The sequence below is a fragment of the Populus nigra genome, chromosome 3, assembly GCF_951802175.1.
Source record: "Populus nigra chromosome 3, ddPopNigr1.1, whole genome shotgun sequence".
NCBI classification, from domain to species: domain Eukaryota; kingdom Viridiplantae; phylum Streptophyta; class Magnoliopsida; order Malpighiales; family Salicaceae; genus Populus; species Populus nigra.
The window spans coordinates 18449895-18474060 of record NC_084854.1 but is presented as its reverse complement, the minus strand read 5'-3'; the positions used below and the strand labels follow the sequence as shown (position 1 = coordinate 18474060).

Sequence of the window (24166 nt, the reverse complement as noted above, 5' to 3'; positions counted from 1 at the left end):
TACTTTTTTGACATTATTAAAGGTCTAAACAACTTCTATCAAGTCTTTTTATGTAAGACAACTAAATGATACAAAAATTAACTATTTAAGTGGTCAAAATGTTGCTGGACAAAAAATTTCTCTTTATCTTTTTTTTTATGACTTTCTTTTTTCTCCTTTAAAATTCAAAGACTGAAACATAAAAGAAATAAAGTTTTAGAATCAAAATATCAAAAAACTTGTAAAAAATGCAGGGATATTTTTCCATACCTCTTGAATAGTAAAAAAAATGTGTATTTAATGTAGCAATCCACGCCGAAAAAGGGAGGAAAGCTACAATAAATGCAGCAATGTTGTTCTTCCCTCTTTTTAATTTATTTTGTAATTGTATCTATGGATAAATATCTTCTTTTTTTTTTTTACAATATTGCATTAATGTGTAACCCACGTCCTAACCTTACCATTTTAAACTGAAACTGCAATAATTTGAAGAATTATTTTATTAAAAAAAATTGTTCTTTCAAAACACAATGCTTGTCAAAAAAATTTCATGATTGATTTAGAATAGAAACCTTGACAAGTTATATATAGTGCGCTTCCCATTCTAGAAAAGAAAACTCCTTATTGAGAGGAGAGGTCCAAATTTAAATATTTCTTGATAAAAATGAATAATTTGTTTGTTTAATAATAATGTTGTTTTTCTAATTACTCAAATTAATTTTTTAATGATTTTAGGATTATTAAAATCAAATCTCTAATGATTTTAAAGCTCCACCCCACATCCTGCAATTGGAAGATAAGAAATCAGAAAAAAATTATTATATAATTTTAAAATCAAACTTGGAGTATAAAGAATAAAAATTAGGTTATGATGCTTAGGATAATAATTGTTTGTTTTTATTGAGATTGGATAGAGAACGCAGGCAGTCATCCAACACGAAGCGATCCGCAAAGGCATATTCCAAGATCCAATAGTTCAGGCAAACTCAGTTACGTAACCTCAACTAAAAGAACGCCACGTAATTGCTGCCATTCACGTAAACATTGGACACGCATAAAAGTAGTGTTAAGAAGAAATAGAAGTGGCAGCCTCCCGCTTTCTCCTCGAGAGCTCTCTCTCTTTCCTTTTAAATTCTCCCATTATTTCTCTCCCTCGGCATCCTCCCCAGGTAATCCAAATTCCCTCTCTTTATTTTTTCTGTCTTTTAATTCGGAGTTTTAAGATTTTCTTATTAATTTTATATATTTTTTGAGGATTGCATTTCTGCTGCTGCTGTTTTATTTCCCAAGCTAGTCTCTTTTTTTGGGACTGAGTATGGGTTTTGGCATTTGTTTGCTTTGTTTTATTGAAATTAATATTTGAGTTATGTATGAAAACATGCAGGTTCTTATCTCAAAGTGTCCGTAAATTTTGTTGTTTTGGATCTGAGTTGGGTTGCTCACTTGATTTAATTTAGTTTTGTTTATAAAACCCAGAATTTAAATCCTTTTCCTTCCCTGATTTGGTATGAAAGTTACAGTCTTTGTTTGTTTTGGATTTAATGTCTTGATCTGTTTTGGAAAAGATTTGAAGTAATAATTGTAGAGGAATTTACCTTTGGTTTCAATTCATTAATTTGTTATTAGTTTCTCGTTATTCCGTTTTTGGATTCTTGTTTTATAAATACTAAGTGTAGATTTTTGGGTTTCAAGTTGGTTTTTTGATTTCTTTTTATTAAGAGAAATTAGTATTTGAATAATGGTTGGATATAATTGAAGTTTTCTTTAAGCTTCTCATCTTTGCTTATTAATTTTGTCTATTTGAAGTTTTAACTATCTGTTAACAAACCCTCGATTTAAATTTTGTGTTTTTTGTGTGTAGAAATGATGGTGAATTGTGGGTATTTTGGCATTGATGGGTAATTTTTCCTGTGCTCTTTTTTGTGTTGAATTTTGCAGATTTGACGGACTGATCTTCATGAATTCAAGTACCACTGGAGCATCAACCGTTTCCTGCAAATCAGGAAACAAGAACAACTTTTTCTTCTGGATCCTATTTTGCCTATTGCCAAAGTTTCTTGGGACTCCTATTGCGTACGTCAACTTCCTTTTGATTAAGGCCATTGACAGGCGTCCCTCAGTAGTTCGTGTTTTGGATACTTGTGGAGAAATCACACTTTAGCTGTTATAGATTTGGCCTTCTGCAGTTAACATCTGTAGCAGTGATAGATTTGAGTCAGCTGCAGTTGGTGTCATAGTGATATTTGGCTTTTTTGCGAAATGGTTTCCTCTCAATTACCTGGTTCGACCAAGAACCGGTTGTTGTTTCCTGTGAATTCCTTAGATACTGAAGTATCAGATCACGTTGAACTTGATTTCACTGATGTGTTTGGTCCTTTGCCATCCATAGATGTGAATTGTGGTGATCCTCTGTCTGTGGGAGATGGCAGTGAGCTTATTTATGACAACCCTGTTGTCATTCACAACCGTTCACATTCATTGGTTGGCCCCTCTTCTTATGTTTGCCAATCATTGAAGCTCAGCAAGCTTAATTTAAATGAGACGGAAGATTCAATGGAACTAGTGAAGTCTGTCCTGGATGAGACTATTAAAGAACTAGAGGAATGTTCCATAGATGATGATGCCATTGAGAAAGATGTGGAGGGTGTCAGTGGAGATACTTTGGAGGTCCAAACTGTGGGCATTGAAGATTTTGAGGTTTTAAAGGTTGTCGGGCAGGGTGCATTTGGGAAAGTTTATCAGGTGAGGAAAAAGGGTACACCAGAAATATATGCAATGAAGGTCATGCGGAAGGACAGAATAGTGGAGAAAAATCATGTTGATTACATGAGAGGTGAAAGGGATATTCTAACAAAAATAGCTCATCCCTTCATTGTCCAGCTCAAATACTCCTTCCAAGTAATTATCCATCTGACAGTCTAGTTACTGCATTGATTTTATTTGTTTCTAACATGAATTCAGCCACCTGGGGAGAAAAAGAATCTTTTTGAGGAATTACATTTTTTTGTGAAAATCTTTCTAGACAACAGGATCTTAACATAGAAAGTATCTATTTTTGAATTTCTTCCTTTTCCCATTGAGACTGAACATTAAATTTTGGCTGTTGCTGGCATGCAGACCAAATATAGACTGTACCTGGTGTTGGATTTCATAAATGGGGGCCACCTTTTCTTCCAGCTCTATAACCATGGCCTTTTCAGGTATCTATAATTTCATTGGTTTGGATACTTTTTGCTGAAGGCTTGAAGTAGATTGATACTTATTAAGATGTGGCTATTCTATTTTAGGGAGGATCTGGCACGTATATATGCTGCTGAGATTGTTTCTGCAGTTTGTCACCTTCATGCAAATGGCATAATGCATAGAGATCTTAAACCGGAAAATATCCTGCTGGATTCAGATGGCCATGTAATTCCTTTCCCTCCCTCCCTCCCCACTTCCCTCCATGCACATGCACTAACATATTCTTTTCTGAACAAAAAAAGTTATGTTTTATACAATCTTTTGTCTAGGTGATGTTGACTGATTTTGGCCTGGCAAAGCAATTCGACGAAAATACAAGATCAAACTCAATGTGTGGAACAGTTGAATATATGGCACCTGAAATTGTTCAGGGAAGAGGCCATGATAAGGCGGCTGATTGGTGGAGTGTAGGAATTCTATTGTATGAGATGCTCACTGGCAAGGTTGGCTTTCTTCACTTAACTCAATGTAATTTCTCTGTGTTATCCTCCTTTTTCTAATTCATACAATCGCTTGTCACTTAGATGCTTTCATAATTTGTTGAAATTATTATCCTGGTTTCTCTGTGTACACTTCTTCTCGCAAAGCATTTTCTTAATTTGTCTGTGACCCAAGGGAATTAAAGGAAATTTGGTAAAAGCTCATATGCCAAGTTTTGGATGTTGTTTGAAAACATAAGATATTGAAATAATGCATGCATAGGTATATACTATCTTGTGCTATCTTGTGTATTTTTATGCTTACTTTGGGTACTGGGGAGAATCACCGTTTTCCTCTCATCTTGCAGCTCATTTCTTGTTGATATGAAGTATGAACATACGTGTCTATGAGGGCTGCTAAGCCTTTCTATATCAATAATGTTGCCTAATTATTATGTTTGCTTTGTCTTTTGGTCTTGCGCAGCCTCCTTTTGTTGGTGGGAACAGAGACAAAATTCAACAGAAGATAGTCAAGGATAAGATCAAGCTGCCATCATTTTTGACAAGTGAAGCGCACACTCTATTGAAAGGGGTAAATTTTAAACCCATCTTCTATATATGTCTTAAACAGTGTTTTAGCATAGGGCTTGAATTTTTGTTTTGGTTTGCACCAAAATAAAAGAAATGAATGAAATAAAATAAAAGGATAAGGTAAGAAGAAAATGTTGGTTCTGGCATATTGTTCTTTAATTGTCCAGATTAAGATTTACAAACACCCAATTCTTTATTTGTTGATCTTGCGGTGATATCAGCCTTGAATTGGTGCTGAGTTTTGGGTTGGGGGAGGGGGTGGTGTGTGAGGTACTAATTTTGATGCTCATCACTAACTAAAAGAGCTAAGTGAACTTGTTTGGTTTTGTTTTAGCTCCTCAACAAGGATGCCAGCAAACGCCTCGGAAGTGGACCTTTGGGAAGTGAAGAGATTAAGCGACACAAGTGGTTCAAGGCAATCAACTGGAAGAAATTGGATGCAAGGGAGATCCAACCCAGTTTCCGTCCAGACGTAGCTGGGAAGCACTGCATTGCTAACTTTGACAAATGTTGGACTGACATGACATTGTCAGATTCCCCAGCTGCTAGCCCTAAGATGAATACGAATCCCTTTGTGAACTTCACATATGTAAGGCCTGCGGCCTCTTTCCTTCAACAAAGCAGCCCCTTGTACTAGCATAGCATACATCGGATCACTCTTCATCTCCCACGATATGTGGTCTTGAGTTTGAAGTGGTTTATTTAGGAAGCCTCTACGTATCATTTTGTAGCTGCAAAGAAAGCTCTGCCTATGGACAGAAGCCATTTCTTCTGCAGAAGCCAAAAGGCATCTCCGTGGATAATATTCTCTGGTATCTTTAGTCTTTTTGAAATTTTAACTCAAACTACGTTGAATGTGAAACTGGAAGAACTACTGCCAGAGTTCCTTGTATGCTCTGATTTTTTTTTTCAAGAGTAAATTAAAGGTCTTGTTTTCTTTTCGTATATTTAGCTATGCGGACTTAAAAACAAAATTGATTGGAATTTTATACGATGAAAAGGTATGCATTTGCCCCTCGAAGCTATGAGTTTATCCCGTCATGGGTAAGCCCAAAATCGTCTTATTCAACGAAGAGAAGAACAAAACCTTAGGCCCGTTATCAGCTTGTGAATATACTTGGCAGGGAAATGGGGCTGTATCTTTGTCCACGAATTTCCTTCTCAGTGGATAAATTTGTGTATGGCATGTGGCAAAAGATCAGCCTTTGCTGACATGAGCTGGATTTCTTGAGGGCAGAGCTGAGCTCATTTCATTAGAGCTCACTCCCCGCTGAAGAAGCAGTATGGCTTCTCTGATATCACCTATGACACCTGCACTTCAGCAGAATCCTAAAATTATTTGCTTTTCTGCTTTCAAGCCTACTTTGCATCATGATACACCTTCTTTCACTGACCGTTTGAGAAGTAACCCAGGCAGGTGTAAAGCATTTTTCGGCAACATTCCAGATGATTTATTGGAGAACACTCTTCAACTGGACCAATTCCCAGCTTTTCAATCTGGGTTGGTGCAATTTCAGAGTGTTACTGAGGAACTGTCAGATACGCAGAAATGGGGTATTCTGGTTTTTGCTGGGGTGGCATGGATTTATTTAACTGCAAGGCCTGGTATTCTCATAGGTGCCATCGATGCATACCTTCTTGCTCCTCTGCAACTTGGTTTGGACAGTTTGACTGGAAGGAGGAACTTGAAGAGGAGTGATTTTCTGGTTGGGGATAAATTGGGAGAAGGTTCTTTTGGTGTTGTCTATTCTGGGGTGGTTGTTCCAAGGAATGCAACTGTAGAGGAGAAGGTGCCGAAGAGGGGAACTGGAAGAGCATTACAGTTGGATGAGAGGTTCAAAGAAAAGGTCATACTAAAAAAGGTAAGTTCTTTTATTCTTTATATAAAAGAATACAAGTAAAATGTAATCTAAAGATAATCATTCTTAAAACATTCAATGAATTTTAATTCTTAAAGAGGAAAATGTAATCAAAAGATGAGTTCTCACTCTTATAGCAGCCCTCCTTCTTGCGTATGAATTATCAACTTTGTAATTCAATCTGGAATGTGTGGAAGTGATGGTGATCTTAATGGGAATGTGCAGGTGAAGGTAGGAATCACAGGGGCAGAACAATTCGGCGAAGTTGAGGAGTGGTTTAATTACAGGCTGTCAAGAGCAGCTCCTGAAACATGTGCTAAGTTCCTTGGAAGTTTTGTTGCTGATCAAACGAGTTCCCAATTTACAAAGGGTGGAAAATGGCTTGTTTGGAAATTTGAGGTATTCACCTAGCTGGAAATCTTCCAAGAACTTTGAAAAACTAAATAAAAAGTATTTTATATATTTAACTTCCCTAATATGTTGCGAGTTCCTTACATATGAGTTTGGATGGAATGGACTTTTGCAGTTTCATTTGTTTATTTTGAAACTTTGGTTCAAATCAATCTTGATGCACGCAGATTTGTTTACAGTACTAAATTCATTTAATGATACAACTATTGTCCCATGCACCAATTGTAGGGAGATCGAACCCTTGGTGATTACATGAAAGATCGTAACTTCCCTTTTAACTTAGAGTCTGTCATGTTTGGGCGTGTCTTGCAAGGAGTTGATTCTGTTAAACGAAGTGCATTGATCATCAAGCAAGTAATGCGCCAGATTATTACTTCACTTAAGAAAATCCATGATACTGGGATTGTTCACAGGGACGTAAAGCCAGCTAATTTAGTGGTGACAAAGAAGGGACAGATTAAGCTCATAGATTTTGGGGCGGCCACTGACCTCCGGATTGGCAAGAACTACATACCTGACCAAAGTCTGCTTGATCCGGACTATTGTCCACCAGAACTATTTGTGCTCCCAGAGGAGACACCAAGTCCTCCACCTGAGCCGGTTGCTGCCCTTCTTTCGCCAGTTATATGGCAGGTACTGTACCATCTAATCTCTTTTCCAAATATGAAACCAAATGTATCAAATTTTCACTTTCCTTCGCTAATTCTTATCTAATCTGTTGACAGGCTCTATAAGTTTGCTTTTTCCATGTGCACATCTATTTATCGAATGCTGATTGGGTTCTAATCTGATTTGTTAGCCAGTCTTTATATGATCACTTCACCCTGCTCACAGACTTGGTCTTTTAACTGAAGTTTTCTAGTATGCTGAAATGAAATTTGCAACTATTGCTGCAGTTAAACAGTCCTGATCTATTTGATACGTACTCTGCTGGGATTGTTCTCCTGCAAATGGCAATACCAAGCTTAAGGCCTGTATCAGGCTTAAAGAATTTCAATACAGAAATAAAGAAAGCTAGATATGACTTGAATAAATGGAGGGAGAGCACACGATTGAGGCCTGACTTGACAATTCTTGAACTTGACTCGGGTAGAGGGTGGGATCTAGCTACAAAATTGATTTCAGAGAGAGGTTATCTTGGAAGGGGACGTTTATCAGCTGCTGCTGCTCTAAGGCATCCTTATTTCTTGTTGGGTGGTGATCAGGCAGCTGCAGTTCTTTCAAAGTTTAGCTTAATCAAATAGATACCTTCCTGGTGATGTGAGTCCATATTCTGCTCCCTTAAATTTCCATTTTCTTTTCTTTGTTTTTATTTTTCTTGGCATAACATGTCAAAAATCAGGCCTATCATATACAGCACTGGAGCCTGTCTGATGGGTGGAACGTAGTGAATCATCCAACACTAAAAATTCAACAAATTAATGAAATAAAATCGTAGATGTGCTGTTCACCATCCATTTGTCTTCTTGTTGATTGAAGGGTTGAGGCCTCCTAAAACTGAGAAACAATTTATTTCATGGTTCCTCCTATTCAGACCTTGTGCCTCATCTGTCTCGATCATTATATTGCTCTCATTGCATGATAAAAGTTTCAAGTGAGGACTCTTCTAAACAATCCAAGTTATGATATCAAACTGTTGCATCCTGTTTCCTTTTGATTTGATGATGAGAATACGGAAGAGGCTCGCCACTGTGAACTGCTTGTTAACTATTTCGTGAGCGTTGCTGTTTCTGCAGGCAATGGCCAAGGTAATTGATTTGTTATTCTATGCACATAGCTCTCTCATTTTTGTGTGGCACTTGTGCTATAAGAACAGCCAAAAGGCCAAAGTTCCATTCATTGATTTTTCATATTATGGTAGAGGTTTCTTTTTCAAAAATCAAAATATTTCTTCTCTCTGCAATAAAATTTGCTAATTCCAGTTGCTGCTAATCTTGTTAGTTTGATCTATAAATTTCACGGCAACCATAAGTGCCAAAGTGAAAATCAATTTATGCATGAGGCCTACGTACCATGCTCTTTTAGTGGTCTACCATACCATGCTTGGGTGAGAAATTTAAATACCAATGGGCATTAAATCAATCATATGAATGTTTACTACGTGAATTAGAAGCCTGCTTGCCATTCCTCTGGTCATGGAGAAGTGCATGAACAAGGTTCAACAGATAATATGACTTCTGCTTTACAGCAATTATAATCGGCGGAGGGAAAAAGATTCATAACAAAAAGCACAATGTCTAGATAAAGTAGATCTCTTATGCGTAATGGCCAAGGCGTTTGATGTCTCATTTACTCCAAAATCTGATTTATGCAAAAATTGTGGTTTTTTATTTAGGCAAAACTTAACTAGCCTGTGCTCGCATCGTGTTCACTGGACATGACAGATGCAATTAAACAGCTAGAGACATATTGGAGACAATTTGCAAACAGAGAAGAGCACAAGTATTAAGCTATTTTTCTGACAAATTGAGTGGAAATTAATTTATAATGGTTTCTATGCAACTTTTGTAAGGCTGGAAACAATCATCAATCCAAGCTACTTAACGATCCCTGTGTCCATTTGCCTCAACCAATACAATTGATAGAAGACAAGGAGGATAGACATCATTAATCTGTCAGATTAAAGAACATCTTAGAAACAGTGGTGACTATAACGACTGGGCATAAAGTGCCATTAGCCCTGGAATCGCACAACTGGTGGGTGAAAAGCTTGTTGCTGTTAAGGTTGCGGGAAGAGGGTAGCCATATCCAGTACCGAAACCAAGCCAGAACCTGACGAACATCATCCAAACCATTATGCAGTCCCATGCATGCCTATATGATGAGTTCACTGCCAACGTGGCACATGGTAGATACAGAATCCTCCTTCCAAGTCTCTCTTTTAACCAGCCAAAGAAGACAGAGATGATCTTCACGAGCGATGCTACCATGGGTAATAGTTTTCATGTTTTAGACGCCGAAGAGATTAACGAATGTTAACTTGTGGAATGGTTTGTTGGTTCTTGATCATTTTTAAGCTTTAGATGTTGCAGAATGAAAGCCAGAATATGTTTTTGATACTAGTTACTAGAATCGGAGGAAGTGGATACCTAATACAAAGAGTGGCAAGGAAGAACTTTGTAACAGACAATTTGAACTGAAAAAACAAGGGTGGAAGACGTAAAATTGCTTGGCAGATAATACAACAACAGCTTGTGAAATAAAAATTTCTTTCTTTAAGCCATTCACTTTATTTAACAACACCAACATTAATGTTTTTGGAGGTACTATAAAACAAAGGGTGTTATCATGACTACTGTACTTCTTCCCTTTTCTGTTGTGATTGGTGAGGTACTTTTACAAATCATCATGGTAGAAGAAGGCCTCTAAGGGATTCTTCTTCTTGCAGCCCCATTTGCATTTCCAGGAACACATGGAATTGAAGATTGCAACTCGTGTTGAATGGAGGGAAATGATGTTTGACGTGGAAGGAGATTTTGATAGAACAATCGCATATCCATCATCCATGTAGTCAGTCCCATCAGGGAAAATCTGCCACAGAAGGCTCCCAGCTCCACTCCCACCTCTCTTGGTTGAGTTCAAGAGGGTCTTGTACACTGTGTTAATCATCGTGTCACGGAATGATGTGTTGTAACCAGGGTCTTTTGAAGAAACACCAAACTCCCCGAACACAACTGGCATTCCCAGATATCTCTCAGCATCCTCTATGTGAGCTTCCATCCATGACTTGATGAATTGGATATGAGAATCCGAGATTGTTAGCGAAATCCTTCATCAATAGATTTAATTATTTGTTTAGATCCTAAATGAGAAAAGGTAATTTGCATCTAAAGTTAAATAGGCCACAATGCAATCAATGATGCACTCAGAAATAGTGCACAATTTAATCTGTCAGTTTTTTTTGTCCTTGTTGATGCAGTGAGTACTTACCAGGAGTCTGCATAAATGTGAACAGAAGCAAAATCAACACCAAGAACCTGATGGTTCCTGATAAAGTCAGTTCCAACTTGTGTAGCATATGAATTCGGATTGAACTGGGCCCTATCAGGAGCCGATGGACCGTAAAATCCCTCCAATCCAATCTCTACCAAGTGCTTTGCATCCATGCTCTTCACATATACTGCCATGTCTGTTATCCATGACTATAAAAAAACAATAACATTCAATTGCTTTAGAAAATGATGGCACAAAGCACTACCAGCTATCTGAATATCTTGTATAGGATTAATGTAAAATCAAGTGTTGATGAACAACGAACCTGCAGTTTATCACCAGAGGGATCTGAGGTGCACCGAGGTTCATTCATCAACTCCCAAGCAAATATTGTAGGGTCATCCTTGTAGGTTATGTTCGTGAGTGTATTGACTCTATTCAGTACCGCCTGCATTCAATGAATAAAGAAACTGTAAGACCAACTGTCAATGGATTATTTTCCGAGTTCGATGTCAGAGTGCACAAAAAAAAAAGTTTTTTTTGGGACAGCAGTATGAAAGTTGCCTTGACATGAGCCTTATAGTAGCTTCTGAGTGTTGGATGTGAGAAGAAATCATCATCAGATGTCAAATTAAGGCCAGTAGCTTTTCCCCATTTAACATACTGTGCTTTTCCACCATATGCATCCCAGTTGTTAGTCAACGATAATATGAGCCTGATCTTGTACTTCTTTGCTTCACTCACCACAAAATCCAAGGCCAGCTCAAAAAAGAACAAAAAAAGAACAAAAAATCATGAGATGTGAAGAACGCAAAGTAAAATAGCTTTGGCAGCCTAGCTATCAGTGGCCTAGCGAGGTTGCTTCTGTTATAAGCCCAAAAACTAGGCAACAGTACCTTGAAAACATCTTCATCATAAACACCAGGGGATTTCTGAAGAGCTCTCCACTGGCCATCATTAAAAGCCCAAGTCCTACAAACTGTTAGACCAACTGAGGATGCTTGTTGGAAAACCTCAGTGACTTTTCCTCTTGTAGATTGATCAGCAGCAAACACCATCAACCAGTATGTGTTAAATCCATTGACATAGAAAGGTTGGTCATTGATCACAAACTGGTTTCCTTTTCTGGCCACCATTTGCCATTCCTCTTCTCCCACATCATTCAACTCATAGGCCCTGAACATTTGAGTAATCAGAGTAATAAACGTAACAATCTCATTTTACAGAAAATTAAATGAAATATAGTCCTTGCTTATGGTTACCCTTGACTTGAGCTAGAAGATGGCAAATGATTGTCTACTTCCTCCGCTGTTGTATCCCATTGGTCACCATCCATAACACCAAAGCTGCTGCATTTTAAACATCCATTAAGAAGAATAAAAATGGATACAAAAAATATGATCTTGAACCCAAATATCCTCTTGTGGGTATCCATTGTATTGAGTCAGCAAGCCAAGTGTTGCACACTCCTCTTCCTTGGACCACATATTTATATGCATATTGATCATCTAATTCTGTCTTTTACTGGGTAACAGAAACTGTGATATGCAAGAAGAGTGTTGAAGAGGGGATCAACACTCTAGCTTTAAAGCCAAGAAAATTTCAATTCTTGCACTTTCTCAGCCAATTTCTTCTCTTCCAAACACAGATACATAAGTCTATGTGCATACTTGGATAAGGCTCAAGGTATGACTCCTAAGGTAAGTCTGAAGGGTCCTACAAGAAAATGAGACCCTTAAAAACCACATAACTTTTTAGTTCAGATGTCACTAACCTTACTTCAAGGTCACTGCATCTCCTGGAGACTATGGCGCTGGTAAGCAGTAAGCATATATATAGACAAACACAGGAAAGAATAAATCTATAGATAGAAAGACAATGTACAGAGATTGATAAACACCATTTCTCTGCTGAAAGCAATCGGGGGAAGTAGAGGGGAGCTGATAAGAAGGTAAGCAATACTAAACTGATCTGTTGCAAACTTGACTTGAATGTTTTGTGACGCATCAGGGAGCAGCTATGCTCTCTGTGGCAAACCCTAGATTAATCCCCATTTTAACTTGCCTGGCAATGGCATTCTTTGACTTGATTGTCCTCTCACAAAACCTGCCTGATTCATCCACTATCACATGATTTATTATTTCTGTTCTCCTTTTGGGTCTTATCTGTACCTTTTGAACAAACAATTTTTAATATTTTCATCATTTGATGCCCTAAATATATTTCTAATACAATCAATTAATTTTCCTATTACGCTAACTTTTAAATTGAATTACATTGTTTCATTTTTATATGATTACAACCCACAAACATGTAAATAAATATTATTGCCTGTGAAATAATATCGATGAGCAGCACAACAATGGCTACCAGCATGAAAGAAACGAATAAGATACAAGATTTCACAATCAATATTTTTCATAGAGACTAAGGAGTGGAAATTTCGGCTATGATATATCTCAAAGTCTTCGAATCGAGCTTGAATTTAAAGAGTTTGTCGATGTAGAATTGTTCATTAATTAATAGTGCTTCAATGTTTATAATTCAATTTCGCTATGAAGGAAAAACAATAAATCATTATGAACACTTTTGACTTGATAAAAATTCATAATATTAGTAGCTTACATATATACTATGAAAGTTAAATAAAACGTAATGTATAATATTAATGGATATTAGAGATAAGAAATCTAATTAATAAAATAAACTGAACTTTACTAAATATTAAATATATTATTCTTCGAGAAATATCAGATTGAGAATAACAAAATTAAACATTGAATTTTTTTATAAGATAGAATTGAAGACAGGTTATTTAAATAGAAATTATAATAATGAGACTACAACTCACTCAAAATATGATATATATTGGATAATAATTTTTTTAAAAAATATTGATATGGTGACATATTGGATCATTATTTAAAAAAAAAATATTGAAACCGCAGTATATTGGATCAACTCGGTTTAATCTATTAAATCTACGACCCATGTTATGAGACCGTGACAACCTTAGACCGTGACAACTTTAATGATCAAAATAAATTATGAAGGCCAATTTCTAATTAATTCAATATTGAAAGATGAAATTAAAAAAATAAAAAAGAACAAAAAAACTACTAGAGTCAACTCGGGTTAAACTGTCAAACCAGTAACTCAGGTTATGAGATCAAGATAACCTCATAAAAAAAATCATGAAGTCTAATTTTCCACTAATCCAATGTTGAAGGATAAAATCAAAAAAAAAATCAATAAAAAAAATAACTCAAGTTAACACAGGCTGACCTGTTAAACTACCTGGGTAATGAGACCGTGATAACTTCATAAAACAAAAATAAAAAGCTTCATTTCCAATAGATCCGATGTTGAAAAGTTGAAATCAAGATAAAATAAAATAAATCCATTAGACTAAGATAACTTCACATAAATCAAATTAAAAAACAATTACAAAGCTCAATTTCCAAAAAATATAATATTGAAAGATGAAATTGAAAAAAAAAAGATTGAGTTGTTGGAGGGTGAAATAAAAAAAAATATTCAATTAAAAAATGACTAAAAAAATAAAAAAAATCAACTCAAGTCGATTTATCAAACCCACAATCTGAATCATGAGATCAAAATAATTTCAAGGAAATCAAATAAAAAAATTATGAAACCCAATTAAAAAATATTTAATTAAAAAATTCTAGGATAATCTCATAGAAAAAAATTCAAAAAAATTACAAAAAACCTATTTTCAACCAACCTGATATTGTAGGATGGAATCAGAAAAAAAACATCAATTAGAAAAAGAGGCCCATAAAAAAATAATCCGAGTCAACCCGAGTTAATATGTTAAACCTGTTACCTGGATTATGAGATTAAAATAAATTCATATAAAAATATAAAAAAAATTATGAAGCCTTACTTCTAACATATCTAGTATTGAAGGCTTAAATCAATAAAACAAAAAAAACTAAATCCATGAAATTAATATATAACTCAACATAAATTTTTTAGAAAAATAACTACAAAGCACAATTCTTAAAATAATATAATATTGAAAGATGAAATTGAAAATAAAACTTAAATAAAAAATATTGGGTTGTTGAAGGGTTAAATTGAAAAATAACCAAAACAAAACACTATTATAGTAAAAAGTGTTTTGTGAGAGTGATTACATTAATTTAGCCACATACCCTTTAGTGTTTTATTAACTAGTCATGGTGTTCATGCGATGTGGCAGACTATTTCAACAATCACGTATCATGATGGGACAAGTTCAAACACAATTGGGAAGAAGAAAAATACAATTTAAGGATTTGAAAAAAACAAAGTGAGAAAGAGAGGAAGAAATTTGAGAAGACTAATGGTAAAAATGGTTCTTAAGGTTAACAAATCATTGGTTATCATTTATCAACAGTAGAAACATAACAATGGTTTCCATTCAATTGTGGAAACAACCAACAATGACTTTCATTCAACAATAAAAGCAATAAATTATTGGCTACTATTCATCAATAGTAGCAACATAACAATGATTTTCATTCAACAATGAAAACAACAAATAATGGCTTCCATTTAACAATGAAAACAACAAATCATTGGTTACCGTTCATCAATGGCAACAACATAATCTTTGATTTCCTTCACATAATCAATTTTACAAACACAACCTTGTCATTTATACCTCATATCTTTATTTTCTTTTTCTTTTTCCCCACTTCATATATCATACTCAATTTTGTTTCAATAACAACTATCAAATCTAATGCAATTTCAAGAAATAAATTATATAATTAAAAAGATAAGATGCATAAGCACTTACCTGCACCTCTAGTTGAGCGTGCTCCTGTGAAAGATATCACTCTTGGTACCTCTCCTGAATCTAAAAAAGGTACCATAAATTAATACTTTTATCATTTCATAACATACTACTATTCCTTTAACTTACTTCCTAGCGTACAATTCATCTTCAAAGTTTTATTTATTAATTTCTCCAACTAGCCCCAAGTATACTAAATACTTCTCTCATATAACTTATCATTTAACCTTTCCTCATTTTATCAACTCTCAAATAATCAAATTCAATTACTACATTTTCAATTCTCTCCTTTATTTAATATACATATTCGGCCACAAGCCTTTCTTCTTTTCTTTTCCTTTGCAATGTTTTTCTTTAATTTTATCATAGTTTAAATTATAATTTCTACATTACAAAACTATTATTTAAATATAACACACCCACCTATATATTTTTATGAAAACTTCACTCCAATACTACAATGAACAAACATTTCAATATGTTAATCAAAATTGATAACATGATGTAATGTCCTTCCAATAATTTCTAACAAATACTTTACAATAATTCTTTACAATATCAACTCATAAACATCATCAAAACAATACTTCTCTTTGCTTTTCCACACATGGTTGGCCACCTCCACTCAAATCCTCACCATGTTTTCTTCTTAATAACACCAATTTCACATTTATAACACTTTTTTATTACATGTTTTAGCATTTCTAACACTAATTTACAAAGCTCTTAAATTCTCAATCATGAACCCTAATTCACATAATTAAGAATTTCATCAAAATCAATTAAATTTTCTTATGACTTATTCAAATGAGCTCAGACCACCTTGCCTCACAATATTTTGCTCTCCAAATGCTAGCCAAAAGCAACTTCCACAAGCTTTCCTCTTCTTTCTTCAACTTCTTCACTTTTTCTCTCTGAAACCTTAATTTCTCTATCTTAATCTCACTTAATCAATCCTAAAATATGGTTTTCCTAAGAGATGATGTAGATATTGGCATGATCTCACAAGGTTTCTATCTTTTTCTCACAAATTTCTTTTTCATTTTTCTTCCCCAAACAGTCGGGCACCATGTGTGTGTGTGTGTGTGTAATCAACAATTTTTTTATTCCGTAATATTTTCTAGATCCCAACACCTATTTATACCAAATTTATCCCGAGCAATATCAAAATTCATTAAAATTTGTCCCACAATATTTATTAGACATCCAACTATAATACTATCAAATCTCATTAGTCTTTGTCCAAACGATAGGCTATATTTGTCTATGTCTATAGTCTATATCTAAACATCCAACTATGATATCATTAAATCTCTTTAGTCTTCGTCCAAACAACATACTATATTTGTATTCACAGTATACATTCAAACATCCAATTATGATACCGTCAAATATCACTAATCTCCATCCAAACAACAAATTATATCTATATCCATGGTTTACATTCAAACTTTTGACTGTGATACCATCAAATTTCATTAGTCTCCGTTCAAACAATAGACTTTCTCACATGTTATAGTCTTTATCCAAATAGCAAGCTTTCTAACTTGTTATCATGTTCACTGTTATGGTCAATTAAGAATACATGACCATTAGTGCCGTTGTGGTTAATCACAATCATAATATTAATATTACCATTACGGTCATTCACTAACACAATATTTATCTTTGTTGTTGCGGTTTTTCATAAAGTCAATATTTATTTATGTTGTCGTGGTTAATTTCTATTATAAATTGATTTTCACCGTTGTAGTCTATTACAATTGTGTACTAGTTCCTGCTATTGTAGTGTTTTACAATTATTTACTAGTTACCATTGCAGTTTATCACAATTATCTACTGGTTATCACCATTATAGTTTTTCATAATTCACATGCAATATTATCACTTTTAAGGTCAATTACAAAACATAAATAACTTTTAAATTTTATACAACACAATTAAATCACTATACATTTAGATTTATTTTCTAAATATCTCAAAATCTACCACTAACTTTTCAATTAATCCAAATAACATCTACCAATTATCATTTCTTCCTAAACTTATTTTCAAGCATATTTATTCCAATCAATAAACACAACTCCCAAACCCAATTAACTAACTCACATTCAACATGTATACCACATTGAAATACCTTCCCAAACATAATTAACTCACACCTATAATTTTAATAGCTAAACAATACTACAATTTTACCCCAAATCTCACCATTTCCATACACATACTTTTCCAACACATACATCACAACAACATGCCAAACATCCATTACATCAAACATTCTACTTTATTTTCTCATTTCACACACAATTTGTACACTATTTCTTTCTACACATGGCTGGCCCACTAGGAGCACAAATTTTCATGTTTTTCCCTTCAATTAAATCATTATTTCTATCTCATTCATCCTCACACATCTATACCATAATTTTATACAGTTTTCTTCCCACAAATTCATAACTACACTTTTCCATTTCTTACAAGTAACATACAATTGAAATACCTTCCCATTTATTTCTTTATCTTATATGAAATTTAAATTAATTTATTAGGGATGTTCATCTCAAATCACAATAATTTTTTTTAATTTATCATTTCTCAATTAAAAATTACTTTATTTAAAATTGATTTAGACTGAACAACAATAACGTACAAAAATTAGAAAATAGGCCATCAATCAATCAGTGTTGTTTACACTAAAAATAAAAATATAATCATCAAAGGTGGAAAAAGACTTTGCAATAAATAAAACAAAACATTACATGGCTGCTGGTTCATATAAATTTCAATAGACGGTGGACAGCACGGAGTTGAGATAATTTTTTACAGGCGCTAAAACTAGGATAATTTTTTAGGATGGGGCTAAAACTAGGACAATGTTTTAGGATGGGGCTAAAAGTAGGATAATTTTTTAGGATGGGGCTACAACTTAATTTGTTTTTGTTTTTTTAGGCCCCTATCTCTACCCCCTAAAAATGGATTCTTCATAAATAATGACGACGACGACGGTTAGTGGTAGACAAGTCTAGCAAGTAATGTCATTTAATAAATTTAATATAAAAAATAGGAGTCCTAGATATTTTTAAAAAATACTTTTAAAATATAAAAAATAAGCGGTTATATTTTATATTTTAAAATATTTTTAAAAAATTAATTTTTATTTATTTCAAATTAAATTGTTTTTTATTAAATACATTCTAAAAAATAATTCCTCTATTTCCATAAATAATTAACCATTAACGATGAAGGTTTAAAGTGTCAACAGCGTATGAAAGCAATTCAATTTTTTTTTTTTTCCAAACAAATGCCCAACAACTAACCAATCATGTACGATGACAATTAAGAGGCAGCTAGACAATGCACCGAACGCGTTGAAACGGTCTCCTTTGAACCCGTCTTATTATCCTTCATCGCTGATCTGTCTTCCAACCAAACTTCCATGGCAAATACCGTAATTAACACCACCTCTAAGGACAGTCACGTCATTTTAGTACAAACAGTCTAGCTTCTTGTAGCACGGTTGAGATTGTGGTTGCGATTACTTTTCCAAATATTTTTCATATTGAAATATATCAAAATGATATTTTTTTTATTTTTAAAAATTATTTTTAAAATCAGCGCATCAAAACGATACAAGATATATAAAAAAATTAATTTTTAATAAAAAATATTTTTTGAATCTTTTGGAAACTCGGGTTGGCCTGCATTTTCAAATGGGCTTGGAACACGGAAACACCGTTCGGGAAAACTTCAAAATCAGTCCCCAAACTATCTTCTTTTTTTTTTTTTTTAATTTAGTTCTCAAACAAGATATTCTTACAGTCAAGTCCCCTTTTTTATGAATTCAAAATGAAAATCCCTCTCCCTCTCCCTCTCCCTCTCCCACATTGTTATTAAAACCATTTTGGACGGTGCCCTAATCAAGCTAATAGCGAATCATTAATTTAAATATAGAATTAATAGTATTATATGAGGCATAAAACATAAAATAGTGAAAAAGTAAGTGCACAATTTTTTTAAGGTGGAAGTACCGGAAAAGTTATTGTACTGAGTAGTTCTTCAAAAAATCCAAATCTACAGGTTTTTTTTTTTTTTATTTAAAATCGACTCAATAACTTACATAATTGGTCCAACAGATTGGATTTTATCAGGTTTCCTAAATTTAATTGGTTTCTTTTCAAAATTAGTAATTGGTTTTTCATGATAGTGTTTAATATTGTAATACAAGTTGATTTTTTAAATATATTTTATTTAAAAATATATTAAAATAATATATATTTTTTATTTTTTATTTTTTAAAATTTATTTTTAATATTAACATGAAAAAAAAATAAAAATAACTACAACAATAACGGTTTTACCGCGAAAATAAACACTACCGACGAAGCCAGCACAAGTTGGTTTAGTTTCCCTTTGCTTTCTAGTTTCGTAAACTTCTTACTCAAAATTTCAAGCCATCTGTCCGATTTGACCCAGCCAGTTCATTTCTCTTTCAGGTTGATTCCATCTAAAAAGGTAAACCCTCACCCTCACCTTCACTTAATATAATCTCCATTGTTTTGTTCCCCTAGAGCTCCAGAAAAATGGCCTTGCATTCTCTGTTTTTCTCTCTATACAAACGCATTGTTATCAGCAGTGCTTCCTTCCCTTCATTGTCTTTGGGTTTCTAGTGCTGGATTCCTTGCTTTCTTTTATCAAGTTCTTGGCTAGTTTTTCTTGTTTTCAAACTGGGTTTTTGGTGTTTGTTTAGCTATTCCTTGATCCGGTCACCTAAAGGTGTGAGCTTGATTTGAGTGCTTAAGCATCCCAGATCTCTACTTTATCCTTGTCAAGCTTCAGTTTTGAGCTTGCTTTGTTTCTGTTTTGGGTGTTTAACTTCGTGGAGGGACTTCCTAGCTTGTTTTGTTGAGGTTTTGAGGCCCTGAGAAGCATGTATAAGTGTTTCTGTGTTTCCGTTTATGTTTCTCTTTGCTTGTTATCTTCTATTCAAGTTATTTTTGCTGCAAATTATGTTCCCACCGAGAAAATCCTCCTAGATTGTGGGGCGAATTCCGATCAGTCCGATTCAGATGGTCGGGATTGGACCTCAGATAGGGGTTCTTCATTTTTGTCTTCGTCTACAAATTCATCCACAGCCACTGCTTCCACTCAAGACCCTTCTGTTCCCCAAGTTCCGTATCTAACAGCACGTATTTTTCGGTCCAGTTTTACCTATAGTTTTCCAGTGGTTTCTGGTCGTAAATTCATTCGTTTGTATTTCTATCCTTCTTCATATAGTGGGCTTAATGCTTCCAATGCTCTCTTTTCTGTTACTGCTGGGTCTTATACACTTCTTAGCAATTTTAGTGTTGCTCAAACCGCAGAAGCTTTGAATTATGTTTCGATTATGAAGGAGTATTTGGTCAATGTGGATGGTGATACATTGAAGATAACTTTCAGTCCGTCTTCAAATCCTTCGAGTGCTTATGCATTTGTAAATGGAATTGAAATCGTGTCAATGCCTGACATTTATAGCAATGTTGATGGGGTGATGATTGTCGGCCAAGATGCCCCGTTTACCATTGACAATACTACTGCCCTTGAGAATGTATATAGGTTAAATGTGGGAGGTAATGGCATTACACCCTCTGCCGATACAGGTCTATTTCGGTCGTGGTCTGATGATCAGATATATCTTTACGGGGCAGCGTATGGTCTTACACAGAGTGCTGATCCAAATATGACAATTAGATATCCTGCAGGGATGTCCTCTTATGTTGCCCCAAGTGACGTGTATGCTACCGCTAGATCCATGGGAACAGATCCTCGCATCAACATGAATTACAATTTGACTTGGGTTTTTAGCGTGGATTCCAGTTTCAATTACTTGGTTAGGCTACATTTCTGTGAGGTTTCGAATATAACCAAGGTTAACCAGCAAGTGTTTGACATCTTCCTCAATAATCAAACTGCTGAAGATGGAGCGGATGTGATTGCCTGGGCAGGGGGGAATGGGAACAATGGAGTTCCAGTCTACAAAGATTACGTGGTGCTAGTTCCTGGTGGACCTCCTCAGCAGGATATGTGGCTTGGTCTTCATCCTAATCCGAAGTCAAAGCCCCAGTATTATGATGCAATCTTAAATGGTGTAGAGATTTTCAAGTTAAGCAATCCAAATGATGGTAATCTTGCTGGACCAAATCCAATCCCTGCTCCTAAACAGGAGGAAATTGACCCCATAAAGGCCAGACCAGGATCTGGCCCTGGTCAATCAAAGAGCCAAACAGCAATTATAGCTGGAGTTGTGAGTGGTGGAGTTGTTCTAGCTATTGTCATTGGTTTCTGTGTTCTTGCTGCATCACGCCGCCGCCATAGACATGGAAAGGAGCCAAGTTCAAGTGATGGGCCATCTGGGTGGCTTCCTCTTTCTCTTTATGGAAATTCACATTCTGCTAGTTCGGCCAAGACAAATACTACAGGAAGTTATGTTTCCTCCCTGCCTTCAAACCTTTGCCGCCACTTCTCATTTGCTGAGATCAAGGCTGCCACCAAGAACTTTGATGAGGCTTTGATCCTTGGGGTGGGAGGTTTTGGTAAAGTTTACAAGGGAGAAATTGATGGTGGAACAACTAAAGTTGCGATCAAGCGTGGTAATCCACTCTCTGAGCAAGGAGTGCATGAGTTCCAGACTGAGATTGAAATGCTCTCAAAACTTCGACACCGCCACCTTGTTTCATTGATTGGGTACTGCGAAGAGAATACTGAGATGATCCTTGTTTATGACCACATGGCTTACGGAACATTGCGTGAACATCTATACAAAACCCAAAAGCCCCCTCTGCCATGGAAGCAAAGACTTGAGATATGCATTGGGGCTGCTCGTGGTTTGCACTATCTCCACACTGGTGCAAAGTACACTATCATCCACCGTGATGTCAAGACAACAAACATTCTTTTGGATGAGAAGTGGGTTGCTAAGGTCTCTGATTTTGGGTTGTCAAAAACAGGCCCTACTTTGGATCACACTCATGTCAGCACTGTTGTCAAAGGTAGTTTCGGCTATCTGGATCCAGAGTACTTCAGGAGGCAGCAACTAACTGAAAAATCCGATGTTTACTCTTTTGGAGTTGTGCTTTTTGAGATACTTTGTGCTCGACCAGCCTTGAACCCAACGCTGCCCAAGGAACAGGTGAGCCTGGCAGAATGGGCTGCTCATTGCCATAAGAAAGGCATTCTTGATCAGATTCTTGATCCCTATCTGAAGGGGAAGATTGCACCAGAATGCTTCAAAAAGTTTGCCGAGACTGCAATGAAGTGCGTCTCTGATGACAGCATTGACAGGCCATCAATGGGTGACGTACTCTGGAACCTAGAGTTTGCCTTGCAGCTACAAGAGAGTGCAGAGGACGGTGCCAGGGGTATTGTCGGAGTAGACGAGGAGGTGCCGTTCAATGTTGCCTATAAAGGGAAGAAAGATCCCGATGCATCCCCTGGTTATGGTGGTAATGTAACAGATTCAAGGAGCAGTGGAATCAGTATGAGCATAGGCGGTCGGAGCCTCGCCAGTGAAGACTCTGATGGCTTAACTCCAAGCGCTGTTTTCTCACAGATCATGAACCCGAAAGGAAGATGAGATCATAAACAGGACTGGATTTGTTATCAAGTTTTCGGAAACCCAGTAAGGCAGTTTGCAATCTGCTGCCAATCATCAGAGGACTTGAATTTGGCTTTTTTCTTTGATGTTTTTCTTATCCAATTCATTTAGTTACATGTTCACCCGGTTCTGATATGTTTTGATCAAATCAATTACTATAATTTGTATCTACAATTCACCTGAAGAGTGTGGTGTAACTTTTATTTGTATCTCTACAATCTATCTGCTTTCATGCTGTTCTTTCTGGCTTAGATTCTCAAGTGTCTGGATTTGGATAGAACAACCGTCCATGTCTGAAGATGCATGTTTTCATGCGGTAGTAGTTAGTATTTGAAGGTCTGAATTGCCATCAAATCTGGTCTCTTGCATGTGGTGGGGGCGAAGTTGATTGTTGTCATAACGAGGACAGGCCAGACTGTTCGGTTCAACGAATATTCGAGTCAGCTGGCAAAAACGCGGGGAAAGTCATTGGGAGAGCTGTCATAGGATTTGTTGATTAATTGACTTTCATGAGTGAAGAATTTTAATAAAATATTTTATTATTATTAGTTCTTACAGATGGTGAACGTGCAGGCTGCTGAACCAATAACCAGAAAGTATATCCAGGTAGGCTTTAGTTTTCTATTCGAGTCTGTCCCGGAGCGGCCACGGTCCAAAATTTTGTAGCATGACATCGATTTGAGTTTTTATATTACAAAATAACTTATTATAAAAAACTTAAAATTCATGGATGGTTTACTGTTCATATAGATACAAATTAGTATTCATGACAATAATATAATTATTATTTTGCCCTTAAAAAATCATCACCTTGGTGTTTGGGGCAGGGAGGTTTTTTTCTAAGGGTCCATATATGTCCATTAGACATTATAAAATTAATTGGGCAACTTCATCTTTTTACCTTTTAAAAATACAGCATTATCTTAAAAAGCAAATTATTATAAAAGGTTACACATTCGGGGTTTCTTTTTTTTTAAATATATATATATATATATATATATATATATATATATATTACCTTTACATGCAAAAATTGTTAAACTTATACAAAGAGTTTCATATTAGTTTTTTTTTATATAATAAATAAATTGATAAAGGGTGAATTGGTCTTTTGAATAATATAAATATTATTAAAAAAAATTATTGGCATGTGCGATATCATCCCACCACCAAACATCGCCTTATGGGGTGGTGTTGAAAGTGTCTCGCTGTCCTCTTTTATTGGTGCCGCGTGTGTGCGAGGCAACGCGATAGTTGAGCTCCAATTGACTTTTTTTTCTCCTCCCTGTTTCAC

The 24166-nt window shown here is 35.3% G+C and overlaps 4 protein-coding genes across 6 annotated transcripts; 3 read left to right on the top strand and 1 right to left on the bottom strand.

Moving 5' to 3' along the window:
• The first annotated feature begins 916 nt into the window (after positions 1-916).
• LOC133689786 (serine/threonine-protein kinase AtPK2/AtPK19-like) lies at positions 917-5177 on the top strand. Its single transcript, XM_062109826.1, has 7 exons — positions 917-1148; positions 1918-2877; positions 3097-3179; positions 3267-3387; positions 3492-3665; positions 4126-4233; positions 4567-5177. The coding sequence occupies exons 2-7, from the start codon at positions 2239-2241 to the stop codon at positions 4867-4869; spliced, it is 1428 nt and encodes a 475-aa protein (XP_061965810.1). The 5' UTR covers positions 917-1148; positions 1918-2238; the 3' UTR covers positions 4870-5177.
• Positions 5178-5358: 181 nt separating this feature from the next.
• LOC133689785 (serine/threonine-protein kinase STN8, chloroplastic-like) lies at positions 5359-8035 on the top strand. Its single transcript, XM_062109825.1, has 5 exons — positions 5359-6094; positions 6317-6490; positions 6731-7135; positions 7399-7762; positions 7845-8035. The coding sequence occupies exons 1-4, from the start codon at positions 5516-5518 to the stop codon at positions 7744-7746; spliced, it is 1506 nt and encodes a 501-aa protein (XP_061965809.1). The 5' UTR covers positions 5359-5515; the 3' UTR covers positions 7747-7762; positions 7845-8035.
• Positions 8036-9694: 1659 nt separating this feature from the next.
• LOC133689784 (mannan endo-1,4-beta-mannosidase 6-like) lies at positions 9695-12596 on the bottom strand. Of its 3 annotated transcripts, XM_062109824.1 has the most exons (8): positions 12403-12451; positions 12210-12248; positions 11698-11784; positions 11332-11611; positions 11000-11197; positions 10761-10883; positions 10433-10644; positions 9695-10271 (listed from the first exon to the last, which is right to left on the bottom strand). In XM_062109824.1, exons 3-8 carry the CDS (start codon positions 11769-11771, stop codon positions 9839-9841), a joined length of 1320 nt encoding a protein of 439 aa, XP_061965808.1. In that variant the 5' UTR covers positions 11772-11784; positions 12210-12248; positions 12403-12451; the 3' UTR covers positions 9695-9838. The 3 variants fall into 3 exon arrangements, with proteins under 3 accessions (XP_061965808.1, XP_061965805.1, XP_061965806.1); XM_062109821.1 differs by having other exon boundaries at positions 12210-12596; XM_062109822.1 differs by having other exon boundaries at positions 11698-11781; positions 12210-12596.
• A 7031-nt stretch (positions 12597-19627) lies between these two features.
• On the top strand, positions 19628-23123 carry LOC133689539 (receptor-like protein kinase FERONIA). Its single transcript, XM_062109408.1, has one exon. The coding sequence runs from the start codon at positions 20170-20172 to the stop codon at positions 22849-22851; it is 2682 nt and encodes an 893-aa protein (XP_061965392.1). The 5' UTR covers positions 19628-20169; the 3' UTR covers positions 22852-23123.
• Positions 23124-24166: the final 1043 nt, after the last annotated feature.

Excerpts from the sequence above, each read along its gene's own strand:
- LOC133689786 (XM_062109826.1), top strand. The coding sequence starts at position 2,239 with ATGGTTTCCTCTCAATTACCTGGTTCGACCAAGAACCGGTTGTTGTTT. Across the intron at positions 3,388-3,491 it reads TGCTGGATTCAGATGGCCAT|GTGATGTTGACTGATTTTGG; the intron begins GTAATTCCTTTC and ends TCTTTTGTCTAG. Across the intron at positions 3,666-4,125 it reads ATGAGATGCTCACTGGCAAG|CCTCCTTTTGTTGGTGGGAA; the intron begins GTTGGCTTTCTT and ends GGTCTTGCGCAG.
- LOC133689785 (XM_062109825.1), top strand. The coding sequence starts at position 5,516 with ATGGCTTCTCTGATATCACCTATGACACCTGCACTTCAGCAGAATCCT. Across the intron at positions 6,491-6,730 it reads GGCTTGTTTGGAAATTTGAG|GGAGATCGAACCCTTGGTGA; the intron begins GTATTCACCTAG and ends CACCAATTGTAG. Across the intron at positions 7,136-7,398 it reads TTTCGCCAGTTATATGGCAG|TTAAACAGTCCTGATCTATT; the intron begins GTACTGTACCAT and ends CTATTGCTGCAG.
- LOC133689784 (XM_062109821.1), bottom strand. The coding sequence starts at position 12,442 with ATGCGTCACAAAACATTCAAGTCAAGTTTGCAACAGATCAGTTTAGTA. Across the intron at positions 11,785-12,209 it reads TGCAGTGACCTTGAAGTAAG|CAGCTTTGGTGTTATGGATG; the intron begins GTTAGTGACATC and ends TTTAAAATGCAG. Across the intron at positions 10,645-10,760 it reads CCTCTGGTGATAAACTGCAG|TCATGGATAACAGACATGGC; the intron begins GTTCGTTGTTCA and ends GTTTTTTTATAG.
- LOC133689539 (XM_062109408.1), top strand. The coding sequence starts at position 20,170 with ATGTATAAGTGTTTCTGTGTTTCCGTTTATGTTTCTCTTTGCTTGTTA.